This window comes from Molothrus ater, chromosome 2 (genome assembly GCF_012460135.2).
Source record: "Molothrus ater isolate BHLD 08-10-18 breed brown headed cowbird chromosome 2, BPBGC_Mater_1.1, whole genome shotgun sequence".
NCBI lineage: Eukaryota > Metazoa > Chordata > Aves > Passeriformes > Icteridae > Molothrus > Molothrus ater.
The window spans coordinates 95,391,846-95,410,481 of record NC_050479.2 but is presented as its reverse complement, the minus strand read 5'-3'; the positions used below and the strand labels follow the sequence as shown (position 1 = coordinate 95,410,481).

At 41.4% G+C, this 18,636-nt stretch overlaps 1 protein-coding gene across 1 annotated transcript; it reads right to left on the bottom strand.

The window, feature by feature from the left end:
• Positions 1 to 144: 144 nt before the first annotated feature.
• TTF2 (transcription termination factor 2) lies at positions 145 to 18,371 on the bottom strand. The gene is made up of 23 exons (XM_036401546.2): positions 18,362 to 18,371; positions 18,201 to 18,312; positions 17,900 to 17,986; positions 16,771 to 16,837; positions 15,350 to 16,306; positions 14,323 to 14,449; positions 13,286 to 13,468; positions 12,910 to 13,067; positions 11,949 to 12,030; positions 11,542 to 11,655; positions 10,451 to 10,601; positions 9,678 to 9,783; positions 8,504 to 8,694; positions 7,476 to 7,629; positions 6,605 to 6,696; positions 5,801 to 5,883; positions 5,200 to 5,339; positions 4,265 to 4,435; positions 3,632 to 3,690; positions 2,599 to 2,752; positions 2,409 to 2,491; positions 1,359 to 1,433; positions 145 to 497 (listed from the first exon to the last, which is right to left on the bottom strand). Exons 1-23 carry the CDS (start codon positions 18,369 to 18,371, stop codon positions 353 to 355), a joined length of 3,501 nt encoding a protein of 1,166 aa, XP_036257439.1. The 3' UTR covers positions 145 to 352.
• Between the last annotated feature and the right edge of the window lie 265 nt (positions 18,372 to 18,636).

Below are 18,636 nucleotides of genomic sequence, written 5' to 3'. Positions count from 1 at the left end.
ATTCATGCCCACACAACCTCTGAACTTCCCTACCTCACATTTGTTTCCCTTGTTCTTGTTTCACTTAGGCCTGTGCATCTCCTGTCCTGAAAAGAAAAGTATTCTAAGTAGAAGGCATTCAGAGAAAACCAAGAACCATTTGTTTCAAAACAATACCTTAAAACTTTATTAACTTTTGTATAAATGATCAATATTAAAACTAGCTATTAGAAGTTGATAACTTTCCAGAACAGTTACAAAAATGTAGTTGTTTGTTCAAAATAAACGACCACCTCGGAACAGAAGCCTTATGATGAAATCTGCAGTTATTCACAGATATAAATTACTTTCTCTTGGGTACTGCAAAGGATAATTAGATGCCAAAGAGAATTTTAAGGTCAGCCAGAGTGAGCTTAGTGAAGCTTTCTCCTTTGCCTGACAGAACCTGCTGGGCAAGACCTTTCTTCCTCTTCTGGAGTTGTAGGATCTTTTCTTCTACCGTTCCTTCACAGACAAATCTAAAAAAAAATTAAAAAAGGACAAAACAAATCCACACCATCTCAAGTGCTAGAAAAAAAAACCATCAGTGTTATTCAAACACTTCCCCAGTACATTTCAAAAGATTAATCTTACTTAGAAATTAATAATTAGCCAATTATGTGACTGACAAAATATTTTCCTCCTATTTTGTCTCAAACTGAGACAACCTTTGAACAGAAAACAGCTATCCTCATATCCAACCACAATAGCATTTCAAATATAAGTCCGATGCACTTCAGGTCTCAACTTTGGTCATCTGAAGTAACAGCAATTGTGTGACAAAATCCTGTAATTATTGCATGATAACTGATGGCACCTATTATACAAAAAACATTGTACCCAAAAGAACATTTTAGATTCAAGTCTTTGAATGTGCTGTGCATTTACAACAACTAATTTAATCTTTCAGTACTTAGCTACAGATGCTTTTTATAAAAGTCAACTTTGCCACTTATTAGAAACGCTTCATGTGTTTTTTATTAGTGATACTAGAAAGATTCCGGCTTAGGGATCACAGTGAAAAAATCTCCACTCAATTAAGAGAAATCTTTTGGTGCCCAAACTGTTCTCAGGAATGAACAGGACACCCCCAATAATCCACAGGCTGAAAAACAAGAAACCCTGCTAGCTGTCAGGACAGCAACATGCTGTCCTGTGCCACATGCATGCAAGTGCCACACAGAACACATGAAAACATGTTTATCTCACTGCCCAAATCTCAATGCCACTGTCAGACCTTGTGTCTAGCTATAAGTAGAGAAAACAAGGTCTCATCTCACTGACTAAAGCCAGACAGTATATAAGCAGCAGCTCCTCCTTCTGCAAAGTAAAATGCTGACCTGTGTATCACAACATCCTTCTTCTGCCCCACTCGGTAAATGCGGTCACATGCCTGGTCCTCCAGAGCAGGATTCCTAAAAGGTAATTAAAAAAAAACCAAAACAAAACAAAACAGTTCACTCATTTTCCTGCCTCCAGGGAATCCTGTTTTCTTCCTCTGTAGAACTAAAACTGCTCCCAGGCTACCTCAGGTTTACCAGCTTGATGGCCAGCCTTCACCCTGACTGTACTTCCCCTTGCCCTGGGAAAGCCAACTGCATGACTGAGACCACTGGTCCATGTAGCCCCAAGCCTGGCCAACAGTTGCTACTCAGAGAAAGCTGAGTAGGTGGTAAGGAAAGAGAGAAGCAAAAAGGCAAACCCCAGTGAAAAAGGCCATCACTCAGGAATATTTACATAAGAGGTGGGTCCATCTGATAAAGTTACAGGGAATACTTGTTGGTGTAACCTCCATATTGTAGAAGCATCTCCTTAATGCTACTACTTAGCAGTTGGTTTTGTATGAGAAACATTTCGTTTGCTTTTTAAGTTCTCATGAGTAACATTTAGTTTAAAAAACGCACGACTGTGACTTTGATGAGACAGCACAAATATCAGGAGCTTGCACACACTCTTCTCATATGTAAAACCCAAAGGTACTCTAGCTGTGCCCAGTTACAGACTATGCTCGACACCATTGATTTATTTCAAGCCAAACTGCCTGTAGGCATTACTGCACCATTTCTATTACTGTAAGAAATTAAGCCAGGGACTGCCAAGTCCCTGCAGCATTTTGTGATACAGAGCTGCATACCTGGATTGCTGTTATATTCCTGTATTTTTTCTTGCCCCTAGAGTACTGTATTTCAGGGCAGTGAGCACTGGATTGACAAATCAGTATCTCGGATGAAGGCCACAGTAAAAACACTTTCCCCTAACTAACCACTAACCCCAAATATAAGCTAAACACCTCCTGCCTAACCCAGTTGATTCAAACATTACATCCAGTGACAAAGCAAGCAGCACGCCCTACATATCCTCTCCAAGATGGAATTTGTATTTCTCTTTACCAGTGCATGTCAAGGAGAAAGAGATGGTTTCCTCCAGTCAAGTTCAGTCCAATGCCTCCAGCCAGCAATGAGACCAACATTACCTTCAAAGGCCAAAAGAGAGTTAAGGAACCTGTTTACAACCACTGAGTCAGACATCACAACTGCTCACAGCAGGGCTAGGGAATACTTCCCTGCCCTGAACGCATACCTGAGGCCCTTTGGGATTGTTATTGAACTCTTCCACCACATCCATCCTCTGTTTGGGATTGACAGAGCCATCCACTGTGGCATACTTCAGCCCCAGGCGCTGCAGGTGCACAGCTACAACTTTGAGCATGCTTGTCCACTGAGAGACAACCACGCTGGAGAGAGAACAGGGAGTTCATAACCAGCACTCGGTACTGAAACAGTTTGGTCATTACAGTGTCTCAACCCAAGGGGACACAACAATTCAGGCACTCTTCCCCACTGCAAACTGGAGCCAAGCCCCTTCCCAATTCAGAAATAGAGGTGTAGTGGTAGAACTTACTGTGATAGACTAATAACCAATAAACTTCATATAAATTAAGTCTATAACTTTCACCTCTATTTTTGGATTTTACATTTTCACCTCCCAACCACAAACCTGAGTCACAACACAGCTTTTTCTCAAAATCACAAAAATCAATACCAACACCAAATTTAGATTCAGATTCACTATAGCCTCTCACTCTCCAGTTTGTTGGACTAAACAGTTTCTGAGGCAGTAACTTGTTTAATAGTTTCTTGAAAGGGAACAAAAGCAATGTTGGTGCTCCCATTCTTATGAAGGGAATACTTTTTGGAAAAGACTGGAAAAAAGCTTTCTATAGGTCCTCTGATCAATGCATTCCTTTATCTCTACCAGGTTCAGTTTTAATCTCTACTTTAGTCCTCCACTTTTGGTTGTAGGGTGGGCAAATACTTCTCATCACGACAAAATTATTCCCAATCCTACTTCTGGAGAATAGGCTTCCTGGGCCTCAAGGCCTGAGACTTCTCGCACATTCCCTTATGTTGACACTTATCTGTATCTTAAACTCCCCTCTTTTGTCTCAGACTTTTTTTTTCCTCAAGACTTATGTTCAACTACTGCAGTACCGACACCATTTTATCATACCATGAGTTTTGTATTCAATTATTTTAAGCTATTTCTGCTGTTCTCAAGAAACAATGTGCTTCTCTCAATCACTATGACTAAAGAAAAGGACATGGTTCCTAACCTTTTATGAGGCTCTGGGTGACTCTGAATGGTTTTCAATTCGGCCAAGAGTTGAGCTATCTGCAGGAAAAAAAAAAAAATCCAAAACATTAGTCTGCTTGCTCTCATAATCCAGCTCATGCTTGGATATTCTTTATTAAAAGTAGAAAGTGATCAAAATAGCTTTTCAACTGAAATTTCTTCTGTGTTTAGAGTTTGAAGAGATTTTAATAGTCATTGGTAAGAACACTCCCCACAGAAAACAGGGCCAGGAAATCAAATCATACAAGCCTGTCTTACGGATTCCAGCCTTCCTGTGGGAAGTTATTGCAACCTCTCCTCTTGCTGCCACCTCTTTTTTTCTTGCTCATCACAAGCACCATGATCTCACATACAAGCTCTTCTGAGGTTCTGGGAATCCAGTGGTTAAGATTTTCACTTAGTTTTTCAGCAGTCACATTGTCACAGCTTTACTAAAAGTACTGCTCAACGTGTGAGAAGTTGGAGTTCCCAGAAGGGGCTCAGCAGGCTATCAACCTATTCATCTGATTTCATCTCAATTGGCAACTTAGCCTGATCTGCAATTACCATTTAAGAGGCAAAGTGCTGAAATCCAAGCTTCTCAAGGAAGGTAAGATTGCCACAACCAGAATACCTTGGTGCTCTCCCTGGTGATGTCAAAGATATCTGTTTCAAAAGCTGTGCCATTGAGGTAGACTGTTGACTTGGAATCAGGAGTCTGGAGCTCAGACAGTGTCAAAGCACCAAGCTGTTCCTCAATGGAGAGTGCAAGGCCTTCACTTTTCAAGTTAACTTGATCCAGAGCCTGTGGGAAGAAAGGAAAATAATAAGAGATCACAGTCAAATCTGAGATCAAATTTAGTACTGATCCAGTCAGCACAGTATCTGTTGAGGACACTGGGTTTGAAGGATGCTCTGCAATATGAAGACAGAACAATTAAGAAACACTACTGGATCAAACCGTTCCTTTGGACCTTTATTCTGCCCCAAAAGGGGCAGTGTAGGGAAAGCATGTGAGCTTAGCCATTTCCTGTGGTCCAGTCTCCTTGGACTCCCCCCGTGCCTCATCATTTAACAACTGCAGGATTACAGATGTTAGCACATAAATTCCTGCGTGTTCCCCTAATAGCTGAACTCTCTCTACAGCTGATATATATATATATAGTTCAGAGCAGAGAACTCCTGAAAGATTAGTCTGCTTCATGCAAGGCAACCTCAAAGCACTGACAGAGCTCTCCAATACAAAAGCCCTTGAAACAGGCTACACTTGTGCACTTTTCAAGAGACTATGTTAAGATTAAGACTTTTTTACCATTAAAATTCTAGTTCCCTTTTTGTCCGAATAAATGTATTTCCAAAGACACAGCTGCCTGTATAAGTTATGCTGATGAACTCTTCCGTAGAAGGTAAGCCCATCTAAAACATCTTGGGCTTCAAAACAGAGTTCTAAAATTGACTCTATTCATACTCTCATAGCTAAGAGAAACAAAGGTGTTACCAAGTCTGTTAACTTGCATAAACACTTGAAAAAATCCCCACAAAACCCCCATACCACTACAATGCAATTACCACTTTCAGTAAGGAGAGATGGCAGCAGCACTGACGGAGCCTCAAGAGCATGGACAAGACATGGACAGTACTTGAGACCTGGGAGGCACTTTGTGAGCCTGCTAGAAATTCCTTTTGACTGACTCCAAACTCTTGTGCAACTGCCAAGGAAGGAAGACAAAACATCAAGAGCTCTTGGAAGCATTTCTGAGCACTGCCCATCCACCTCCAGGAAGAGGTTCACAAAGAGGAGTCAAGAATGAACAGGCAAGCAAATACCTGATTTAACACAGGAACTCATCAACCCCCAATTTAAGTTAAAAAAGGAAAAAAAGATAACACAAGTCAGAGTATGATATACCATACATTAATGCTGACATATGTTATCTGAGCAACTAGACCTTTATTTCAAAAGCAATTTTAGGCCCAGAAGGGTTAAGAGATTTTCCCAGAGCCACAACGACGAGAACACACTTAGTATTCTAAGGTATAAGTCTTTGGAACACGAGGGGAGCATTTTCTGAAGAATTTCCAAGTCCTGACCCCAGGTCTGTTCCCCCTTCTGAGCTGTGCACTTAAGAGCCACTTCTGAAAATGTTTTTAGGCGAGGGCATGCTCAAACCTTTCTCAAACGGATTATCACCATCATACTCTCTGTCTTCATTTTTCTGCTCTTGTCTCTTTAGGTATGACTGTAGTGTTGACCTGTAAAAAAGACAAAGACACTGGGATTCACAGCAAGAAAAAAGGCAGGAGGGACCTGAGCTTAGCAAGCTGATGATGAATTAAGGTAAGGAAGGTTTTATTAATCATTCAGTCACAAAAATGATCACCAAAAAAACCCCAGTCTTGTTTAACCTGAGTATGATCAAAACCAAAGATGCATTTTGTAATTCACAAGAGAAAGCAAGTTGCCTTTTGAGTATGAGAACACTTTTAAATCCATATTTAAAAGGAAGGGAAAGTCTTTACAGTGAGACTGCTGAAAGAGCCTAGGAGAACACAAAGTGATGCTGGCTTGCATTACTGCTATCTGGAGAGGCCAGTATAATTCCTAACTGTACAAGAATCACAGAGCAAAGATTATAATTCTCTCATTTACAGGTGCTCACACATCATCATTTAAGAACTACTTGTTGCAATTCCAAATCTTTGGAGTCTTGAAATCAGTGAGATTAAGTGTAAGGCTAGAATACAGAGCTCATATAAGGCATGAATATATGGGAGAAAAGAAATTATTCAGTTTTGCCTGCTACCTGAACAAGCAGTGTATTTTCAAACACACTAGACAGATAAATCAGAATGGAAAAAAAAATTAACAGGAATTTATCCAAAAGCCCTCCTCATCTAAGTGAATGTCTCCTCTCATTTCCATATCAATAAGAAACAAACCCACAAAATACCATATCTCTACCCACATTCATACCTGGATCTTGCAAAGAGCACATTGTACACAGATTGCTCCTCTGCTGTAAGTTTTAACTGATGCAACTGCGTCCTACGCTGGGGCAGAGATACCTGAAGTGAAAATTCACAGGATCAGATGTATGTAGTGCAAGTCTTAGAGAGCATCACAAACAGCAGCAATCCAAGATTTAACACAACAAACACACTAAATCTCAGAAGATAGCTGTTAGTTCACTAAAGCCAAATGTATTAACGCAGTTATGACAAAACAGACACTCACAGAACTCGAAGGAGCCTGGTTAACACTCACAATAAAATCTTTATTCCAGCTCATCCAATAACAAGTTCATACTATGTATGGACTGCTCAACAACTACCACAAAGGGATAAATTTTTGTGTTGTTAAAGTACCTTATTTCCCCTTTCAAAATCAGACAGTAGACTAAAACTATACCTTTTAAAGGCTTAAGAAACACCTATGACTAATATTCCATTCAACAGACTGTTTGTAAAAAGCAACGCAGAAAGCCAATGCTCCAGCACACACCAGGTCCATTTGACATGTGGCAGCTTGGATTCTCAGACCTAGGCTAGTCCAGTGATCTAGACTAACCTTCCACTAAGTGGCCATCTATATGCAATTACTTGGCATATTTTGGTCTGATATAAATAATATGTGATTTATAACTGAAAGGTTTCATTATTTCCTTTAATTCTGCTTTCTGGGTAAGCAACCAAATCATCCCACAGACATTTGCTTCTCTTGCTCAAGAGGCTGCAGCAGATGGGAAACCCCACCCATTAACAAATTTATGCATGTAAATAACTAACTGTCTGCTGCAAGGAAAACAATGGAATGATGGTACAGTTTTGGAGGGTAAAGCTCTTACCAGGGGCTTGCCAGCTGAATCCAACTGGTCCTTAGTTCTCTGCAGTAAGAGGCTCCTGGTTAAGAGGCTTAGCCTCTCCCCTCCCTTCCTTGTGTTGTTATCTACCTGGTACTTCCAAACTTTGTATTCATCAAAAGGAGAGCAACGTAGAAACCTGTGACAGGAAGGAAAGAGACTTCATAGCAAGGGAAGAAGAGTTCTTCACTTACTCTGGAGTGACCAGAACCAAACTTCTTGTACCAAAACAAACCATTTCCAAATGCTGTAACTGCATGACCAAGGAGCAGTAATTAATTTCCAGTGTAATGGTGGTAATAACTTGTTTGCTTAGATGTCCTACCATCACTAATACTGTAAGTACCTCTTTCTGATTCTGTACCCATCACTTCCTCTTAGCCCATTATGTTTCAAGCACAACCAGCAAACAAAGGACATCCAGATGCACTTGCCAAAAAGCATATTCATTGGTTATTTCAAAATAGCAAACTTCTTACTTGACAGTTAATTTCAATTATCCAAAATTAATCTCAAATGCAAGTTCTCTCTGTTACCATTTGTAACTTTTCCTCCCTCAGCAATGAGGAGCACTGTTTATCATTGTTCAGAGAATCCAAAGTTTTCACTCTTTCCTTCAATGCCCTCGTAGCACAACACTCCAAGAAGGTCCTCCCAGGATGCCCTGGTAACAACAGGGATTAACTCAAAAAACCTCTGTTCATTAAAATTGGTTTTGTGCATACTCATCCTGAAGACAAAGGAGATCCAAGGTAATTTCCCCTTTGTTCTCCACGGAGGCAGAAAAGCTACATGCAACACATGGTCAGACTTTTGCAATGCCTCACCACAGCCTTTGCAATCCATTAATATAACTAATCCTACTACCTAATGGTGCTAACCATTAATATAACTAATCCTACTACTCCACATATCTTAAAGACATCTCAAACTTAGAAACAACTTCAGCACTTCATCAGAGAAGAATTACTAAAACTGGATCCCTGCCCATGTGTCACGTGCAGCCAGCTCACCTCAGCAGAGAGTACATGTCCAGCAAGTTGTTCTGTATTGGCGTCCCAGTGACAGCCCATCTGGCACTGGCTCTCAATTTGCACACAGCTATAGAGGTTTGAACCCGTGGGTTTTTAATATTGTGAGCTTCATCCAATATAATTCGAGCCCAAGCTACCCTGAGCAAAGGGGAACAGGGAGATGATCCACTCTGAAAGAAAAAGCATACTATAATCTGAATCAAAACCTAGGTTCTCTAAGGAGGCACAAGCAAACACATTTTTCCAGCACAAAGTATTTTTGTGATGTTAGTCAGCAGCAGTTTGTGTTCTTACTGTCATGTAAGAAATAGTCTCCAAAAATCATCCCTTTAAAGCTTCCACGTTTAAAGTTCATAAGCCAAAAACTAACTTATTTGCCTGATCTCAATAACAATTTCTAGTATTTTGTTCATTTTCTTGCTTTTAACATTTTATCTTATAATGTTGTTGTTTCAAGAGGTGCTTCCTATCAGTAAAGTTTTGCTATGCTGAGATGAAGGACCACATATAATTATTCTGATCTCTCAAAATTTTATAGATGCCACCTAGAAATTTCAGAAAATTCCAAGTCCTGTTTTCATCGAGAGCTACATCTAGAGCTGGGCAGAGAGGTAGGAGACAGCAAGAGACTTCCTCTACACTGTGTAGTCATTTCAGTCAGCACTCAGCAATCACATTGTTATTTTCATAGTCCAGCCAGCACACTGCTGTTTCTTCAAGGCAGCATGGAAGCTGCCTCAGTCTCAGTTCAGACTGACCCAGAGCCTGAGGTTTCTGGTAGTTTGGGGTGGCATTAGCGCTTCAAGCAACAAACAGAAGATTCTACTACACCTTCACCTCAAAGGAGAATGAGATTCATCATTGCATTCTTGAAATTACTTTTCAAGACATTTCAACTGTCTGAATTCAATGTAACATATTCTATAATTCTACAGAACATATATATTGTGAATATATCTGTTCTTGCTCCACTTCACAGCACTTCCTCTCATCACTTTGCTTTTACAAAAATAATTAACAGGGGTTTATGAAAAAAAAAATCAAGTTGCTGCTCACTGTAGCACATATAAGGTGCTACTTCAAACAACAATGGTTTGTAACACCTGAGAACAAAACTTTAAGGCAATTCCCTATTGACATTATGGCTTCTCACCTCCACATCATGGTCCTGAGCAGGGACTTCCCCCTCCTCTTTGGTTGTGGGAATCTCCTTGGAGAGAAGGCTGTAGGTTGTGACAACAACATCATATCCAGAAAGCCTGAATTAAAAGAAAGTAGTAATCAGGAACAAGAACCAATAAGAATTTTTTTTGCAAGAGAGACTACATGCATGCTGAAGTATGCATTTAAGAACAACACAGTGCGACACAAGCTGAAACTCTTTTACAGAAAACTGAGCTTCTTTGCAGTTAAACAGGAAAAACACATTGTCCCCATTTTAAGGATACTGGAAGTAGACACATCAAGCTCAAGATTACAGGAAAAGCCCATTGATCAGAATGCACACCACATGGCATGAGCAGTACTTAGAGCCAGGCACCCAGGAATACTGCTCAGCATGGCCTGAAGAGGTCTAGAAAACACACTGAATTATATACATTAAAAAATACAACTACCAAGCACAAGCATGGAAGAAACTGCCATTGACAATCTTTATATTCTCTTTTGGAGAATATACACCTTTATTTTGTTATCAAAAGCAACAACAACCTCCACCAGAACCACTGAGCATGGGCACAGGCCATAAATGTTTTACTAAATACACCTTGATAGCACACATCAGTCTGACTTTCTGGCCCTTCCACATTTTAATACTTCACATTCTCCCATCATTCTACATCCACTTTCATTTCAATTTTGATAAATGGTGTCTCTTGCTACATCGTATTTTGTTTTTCTCAGTCATATTTATGGTTTAGCACTTACACCTCTGCATGCTTATCTCGATTTGCCCCGTGGTACAGACAGACCCTCAGTTTGCCAAAGACCACACGTCTCTCAATCTCTTTCTTCCAGTGATGGATCAAGGATGCAGGACAAATAACTAAAGTGCCATGGGAAGGGATAATAGTGAAGTCTAAAAGAAAATATTGCAGACAAGTTTCAATGTCTTCACATTAGACTAGAACAAAGACAGAATTTTTGGAATTTGCAATTGAGAAGAGTGTCCAACCAATTCCATGAGGATACAGACAGTGCAAACTGTGGACACAGAAGCAATACTCTTTAAAAAAGCACTAACATCCCCAGTGTCTGTGGACAAGATAAAAATGATCTTTGGGGGAGAGTTGGAAAGAAAAAAGATCAGTTACAGAGAGGTGAGTAGTAACTATTTGAAGTCCCTATGAAAACTACGCATATGTTTAAAAAACTGTGAAATCTTTTGCAAACCCAGCATATCACTCTCTACAACTTCCTGAAAGGTAGTTGTAGTCAAGTGGGGGTTGGTCTCTTTCTCCAAGCAGCAACATACAGAACAAGAGGTCACAGTCTCAAGCTGCATCAAGGGAAATACAGGTTAGATATTAGAAATAAGTTTTTCACGCAAAGAGTGACAAAGTACTGGAATGGTCTGTCCAGGGAGGTGGTGGAGTCACCATGCCTGGACGTGTTTAAAAAAAGAGTGGATGTGGGACTCAGTGCCATGATTTAGTTGAGGTGTCAGGGAACAGGTTGGACTCGATGACCTTGAAGGTCTCTTCCAACCTTGTGATTCTGTGATATGCTGGCTTTAACTACTTCAGGAAATCCTTAAAAAAAAAAAAAGATCTCCAAACAATATAAAGTAATGAGTTGGAAAATCCTACACATCCAATGGGAGACAAAAATGACCCTGATCAGAGAAAGGCCATGTAAGGAGGCACAGTACAATTTAGCCAAATGAAAGCTTCCTGCAGAAGGAATATGAGCACAGATACAGTGTGTTGCTCTACAACCCCTTAACCTATAATGCTTTAGGTATTTCAGATGGCACTTCATCATAATGCATGTGCTGTAGAATGGAAAAAATTCTGTACCATTTTTGGATAGCCATATTTCTAATGTCTCCTTTCTTTTCTCTGTCTTCAGCTGCTTCTGGGCCAGAATGAGAGCAATCATGGTTAGAGTCTTCCCTAAGCCCATGTCATCCGCTGCAAAAAGACGCACGCAAGTTATCACCTGCAGAAATGAGCCCCCTTGGATCTACACTGAATGAAATACTACAACAGAAAGTGTCCTGGGGAACCCAGAAAATCAAAAATACACAGATGAAAATGTCAGGGTATGATTTAGCAATTGGTTAATAACTGTACTTGGTAATAGGGCACAGAAAACAAGCCCTTTTGACATGTCTACCAGTTATTGGCCTCCAAGTAAGTTACATGCACAACTTTGCTGCCATAGATCTGCCCCACAAAATCCACTTTGCCATTCTGTTGCTCACCCAGAATTCCTCCACACGGCCTCTGACTCTCTCTCCAGAGGAGCCATGAGAGCGCCTGTTTCTGGTGCTGCAGCAGTGGGACCTGAGGGGGTGAGTGAGACAGAGAATTTGAAGGAAATACCTGGCAAAATTTAGACACTTCTGCTTCCTGTACCAATTGCCATGTTCAACTGTTTTAAGAGGTGTTTCATATCAGTAAAGTAGGATTTTACTACAATCCAACTAAAAGGAGTTTACCTACCTGATCCTTTTCCATAGGGGCTGGGATACCCAAGGTAAGCAACTTCTGCAGACAGGAGGTAAGCAGTGCCATATGTGAGTCTTCCTAATGTTTCCTGCGCTAACCAGCCTAATGCCTCAGAGTGCTCTCAGAGAGCAGATAATGATGGCTTGTTGAGCGGGAAAATCCACCCCAGATTGCCTTGCTTACAACAGCTACCACTATCAAGGAAAGGGATTGAGAACACTTCCCCTTTTCTCACAGAGTCTAAGACCCCCTACAGACTCTTAAAACAGGAAGAGGGACTACATACTACCATCACAGGACATTCAGTGGCCTTCCCCACCACTGAAAAGGTCCTAAGACAAGTGACACAACATATATGCATCTACATCCTGTAGAGGCACATGCCTTTGTTCCAATACCTTGTATATAACCTCAAACAGATCAGAACTACTCTGGAGTCCATCACATTCCATGAACGTAAATCACCTGCAAACCTTTTATGAAAGATTATTTCTTGTAGCTCAACAGGAAGAATGAAAAATGAAGTTCTCAGCCTGTTCCTCACACCTCTGTTCTGCCAGTCACATACAAACAACATGGATGGAACTAAATAGAGTATCTCCTTCCAACAGGATGCAAAGTATGTCAAAGTGGGAAGGAAGGAATGCTCTAGGGTACCACTCAGATGTTGTGATTCATTCATCAGCATGACAGCTTCCGTCCTTGCCAACCCACCTTCAGTCCAGAGGGATCTTCAGCTGCTGTCTCCTCTGTTGGACAGGATTCTAGAGATTTGTGAAGATGATTAATAGCCTCAAATGTGGCACTGTGTACAGCCCTGATTCGGTGTTCTGTCATTCTTTCTTCATACAGATTCTGCACACCAACACTCACTGCAAAGATACAGTACCAGAGATGTGTCTACAAAGCTAACTTTCCCAAACAGATCTTTCACCCCAGAGACTGACTTCAGTGACTACAGATGCCTGAGGGACAGTATGCAGCAACAAAACAGGCTTAGTACTCTCACATGTATCCATAAATTGCAGGATTATTTCAGAAATCGTACTTAACTGGGTTCTCTGTAATAGCAAAGTCTTTCTGTACTTACTTCCAAAACTTTGGCCACTGGAACCCAAAGTAGCAGCAGCTGAGAGGTGACTCTGTGAGCCTGCAGAGGCATTTGCTGTAGGATCCTGAAGCAGGAGAAGTGCTATCGACTTTGTACCACCTGGCCTCCCAACTGGGTTAGATAAAGACTCTTCACAGCAGCTGCTGCTTGTGCTATCCTGCCCTTAAGGAGAAAGGAATCACAGGCGGAAAAGGTTGGACAGTGAATCTCAAGAGCCTTGCTCTACAGCCCAGACAAGAGCCTTCATTTTGCCCAACAGTCTGCTTGCAAAATACTGTGAAGTGGTGACACCAGTTTAATAGCAGATTACCACATCACCTGAGCTACTGCAACTGTGAACATGTGCTCTCGGCCTGCTGGTGTGACAGGCAATGTGTCCAGCTGCAGCCTCAGTATGTGGTTTACAGCAATACAGTGAATTCTGCAGCTGTGATCAGAGTAGTGCAAACAAGGTCAGTTTTGCACCCTGTTCCCAGATAATTTATTAATATTGAAGCCATGTCTCTTCTCAATATTTTGGAAACAAAAACTATATATCCAAGAACAAATGGGCCAAAAGAGCTCATGAGCTTTTCTCTCTCAGGAGTGGCACACTGGAAGCTGCCCATTTTGAATCTGGTAGCTGGAATATTCAGTGATAACAAACATGCATGAACTACACAGATTCATAATGCAACAGAGGGAGTGAACACTTCATTGGCATGTTCTCATAGAGATACCTGTCTTAGTCATGTAGCCAAAGCTGGAAACCTAGATCCTAAGGGTGGGAGGAAATTCCCTTGGGAAGCCACTACATTACAGAGGAAACATTTGACTTGCTCCGTTCATCAGCTCCCAGACATGTACTTTGCAATTAACAATTTTCCTCTTCAGTAAATCTCAACAGACCCTGTTGAGGGTGGTTTTATAGACCGCAGGCCATATATAAGTATATGCTATGCTTCTTGCATATTAACAACTATTTTAAGACAAACTGTTTTGTAAACTTTTGGAGAAAAAAAAAAAATTAGCCCTACCTTTTTCACTAGTATCTGCTGTTGAAATGTTAAAACCACTGAGTGCAGCTTCCAAATCCTGCACTTGCTTTAATAAGCGCTCCCCTTTATCTGGCAGCATCTGAACATTCACTGTAGCCAATGTACTCTGCAAAAAAGAAAGAAACCAAAACTTGAGTGTGGTCACCAAGCTCTCTGCCAACACAGAACAATCAGGTCAGAAGTCTAAAAAGAACTAATCCTATCCCATTTTAATTTGCTTTTAGATACTGTTCTGTAGTCTCCAAAAGCTTTCCAGTGCCATTCAGTGCAATTAAACAGTCTTTTAGGAGAAAATAAACTAACCATTAGGGTTCTTTAGAAAACTAACCATTAGTGTTTCATTAGAAAATATGGAAGGACACAGGGATTCCTCCTTTTTATGAAACAGGCAGTCAGGTGAGTCAGACAATCTTAACATCTCTCACAACATTCAAAACATTTAACCTACTTGCACCTTTCTCTCTATGCTTGCACAAACAACAGTTATGACTTCATTTCAAAGTTCTGTTCTGAACTCCAGACAAAAAAAGGGGGGGGGGGGATCATAATGAAAACTGTAAAACATAGTGATTGGCAATTTTTGGGAAAAAAATAAAAGCAAACAGGCAAGTAGTTTATTTCACCCCAATGTAAGCTTTCATAGCTAAATCATTCCTACTGCACAAGGCCAAGAGACAGCCATGTTATTTACAAAGGTTAAACTGGCTGTGCACTATTCCATTTTATGCAAATTATTTTCAGGGTAAAAGGCAAGACACAACCTCAGGTGGGTCAAAACTGAGCATCCCCAAAGGCAGAAGATTGTACTACCGTTGAAGTTATTGGTCTGTATCTGCTTATTGCAACCAGTCTGTACAAAGGCTGAATTGCCTTCCATGCCACATCTTCCTAAGCCCCATTTTGAGTTTCTGCTGTGAGGATACATATTCTGATGCCTGTCATGAGTAACAGAAATCACCTTGAAAACAGAACAATAAAACCCCCAAATAATAGGTGCAATAATGACCTTTTTCTGTTTCAGATGGAGTAGAAGACGGTTATGAAGCACTTTAGGGTCCTGGGATCCTTCCATGTGATATGATGCTGCTGCTCCTGGCAAAGGTGTCCCCTGCACACTCTTTCCTGATTTTCCTGAAGGAATCTCAACTGATTTCTCAGGTTTACTTTCACCTGATGAAGAACAAACAAATTGTTCTTTATCACTATCACTGGCAGAGGCTTCACCAGGAGACTGTGGCAGCCCTGGCCCGAGTTGTGTGTTGGGCAGCTCTGCCTCTGCCCTTCCCCTCAGGGCAGCACACTCTGATGCCAACTGTGCTCCTGCTGGGGAAGGGACATCTTCCTTAGACATTGGTGTCATTTCACCATTGTTCTGACCATTGCAATCTTTCTTTCTTGTGTGTTTATCCCTACAACTTTTTAAGCTTTTTTCTCCAAGCTGCTCCTCTCTTGGAGGCTTGGTACTTGTACTTTGCTTTCCAAGACTTAGTGGTAAGAGTTTTGATCTTGTGCCTGGCTCCTTGTCCACACAATCCGAAGGCTTCTTGGATTCCCTGGCACTGCCACCATATTTCTCTTCCTCTGAAAGTGTATTTTTCCCTTTCCTGGTCTCAGAAAGGCAAAGTTTGGATTCAGACACTGTAGTCTCCTGAAGTTCTGGGTCACTTTTACTTCCTGTGGATGATTTCTTTTTATTTTTGAGCTCTTCCAGAGGTACTGTCTCTATGGAGGAATCAGAGGTCAATTTCTTTTCTTTATGTGATACCAGCACACTCTCATTCTCTGCTTTATCTCCTTTTGCTTTAATTTCCTCTCCATTTCTTTGCTTCATTTGTTTCCAGGATGATGGTGCATGATTCTCATCTAGCACTTTGAATGGATTTCTTTGACTAGTGGGATTGAAGAAAGATTCTGTTCTGGACTGGGATTCCAAGGGGTTTGACACTTTGGTAGCTTTTGGATCCTGCAATATGTACATGGCAGTAAATGCTACTGTACAAATTATTAAAGCCTGTTAATAACACATACAACCTTATCACCTCAAGCAAGACTTCATCCTCTACCAAGATCATCTTTCCTATCATTTTAACAGAATCAGGATAACATTTCATAAGAAATCCAAAATAAATGCTGGTTTTCTACTTTTTCTTGCAATTCCCATTGTTTTTTGGGATCAAGTCCCAATAGCACAATCTCTAGAAAAAAAGCTAGAAATCAAATCCAAGCTTCTTCTAAGACTGAAGAATACTGATTACTTCACACAACTTAGAAGAAAGATAAATCTCATCTAGAGGACAGCAGGCCTGATACACTTCTTGGCTGGAAAATATAAAATCTTCCACTAAGTAGTTTCAGAGGTGATTATGGTATATGGAATGAAAAGCCATGCCAGAGTAAGGCGATATAATACAAACAAAACACTCTTACCTGCCATGGGAAGCTTCCACACCATTTCTTCCCATTCAACTTACTCTTGAGGCATCGGTAAAACAACCTACCAAGGATTAAAACAAGACTTCAATCCCAGAAGCCAATGAAGAAGCTCTAAGCATTATTTTAAAAGTAGTTTGCACCAAAAACATCACAGACAAGTTCTAAGAGTCTGTACTTTATATTCAGACCTTTGCATAACAAAAGGCTGTGATCAGAGCTTTTTACAGGAGTAGTGTTCTCTGAATAAAGATTCCTAGAGTTTGAGGTTTTTCTAAATTTTAGCAATATAAGAGTAACTGCTCAGGCAAAAATACTGTCTATGTTTAAAGCCTTAGAAGCATCTTATGATTTCAAGGTGCAAGGAAACAACTCTTCTTTTAGTTACACTGCACAGGCTACCTCATCTTTATAACAACTCTTTTTTTAAATTAGCAGCCAACCAAGATTGCTGCAAGTACTTTATCAGAACTAACATTGGGGAATTTGATGCTGAGTTTGGATGAATCCAATCACAGAGCCATGTTCAATTCTGTTAAAAACAAACATTATCTGATGACCCAGGTTTATACTATTGGATGTAACTGCTAATAAAAGTGGCAAACATTTGGAAGCAGGGTAAGTGAAGGCCTCAGGGCTCAAAGACTCTCTTCAATTCTAGAAGGAAACTGCAAGTTCTCTCTGGTTCTCCAACATGATTTGTTTCAACATGTGCAATAAACCCCTGTTTTCACTTTGAATGATTGGTAGTTCAACTCTCACTTGTTCATAAATAATAAAGAGAGCTAAGAGCCTCCTGATCCTAAGAATAACAATCTTTATTTTTAAGAGGCAGCATCCTACAAAGTCTTCAAAGATATAAAAATGAAATACTCTAAATAATGGGCCTCCTTTCCCACAGAACGTAGGTACAGCTTAGGTGGACGTTAAATCCTCATTACAGAAAAACTACTTAATCACAGGATTCAAGATTTTCTGACGTAAATGACTAAACGGCCATTAGTCAGAATCAGTTTGAGAACATATTATTTTAAGCACTGAACATACGATAAAGAAGTAAAAAGGAACACAGGTTTTACCCGTTTGAAGGCAGACATTCGGTTTTTTAAAAATCTGAGGAACTTACTGGTATTCATCTCTGTCCGGTTGCTGAACCAGGACTTGCAGCTCCACCACGCACCCCTCATGGATCAAGCAGTGAGAAGCAGGAACCCTGAAGGGAGGAAAGGAGAAGCGGAACAATACAGCCAAGACGAACTGCTCAGGAAACTGCCACCGCAAAGCAATCACTTGCGACAAAACAAAGGCTACGTAAGAAAACAAGTTTGCGACTGCTGACGCAGCAGTGAACTTCCCTCAGGACAGCCAAGTGTGTCCCCTGTCCCATCGTCCCCCTCCTGCCGCCCCTGCCCCTGCCCTGCACCTACGGCGCTGGGAGGACGAAGCCGCAGGCAGCGGAGTCTTGCGTCCCGCACACGTAGAAGCTCTTCCCTTTGTTGGGGCCATCGCGGACGCCCGTTTTCAGGAAGCAGAGGGACCCTGCGGAGCAGGGAAGAACGGAACTGGTCAGACCAAGCCCCCCACACACCGCCCCTCATGGAGGCCCCCGGGCCGCCCCTCACCGTGCTCGGAGCACAGCACGACCTCCATGGCCGGGCAGCACGGCCGCGCCTGCTCTTCGAACCGGCCAATCCCGCCGGGCCGGCGCTCCCACCAATCAGCGCGGGGCAGGGGCGGGGCAGCCAATCTCCGCTGCGCTGTGCTCTCCTCGCGCCCCCGAGGGCCGGAGCAGACGGGAGGGGAGATGCTAAGGGGGCGCGGCCACACAAGGGGCGTGGTCTTGCAGGGGTGGCCTCGGGCCCC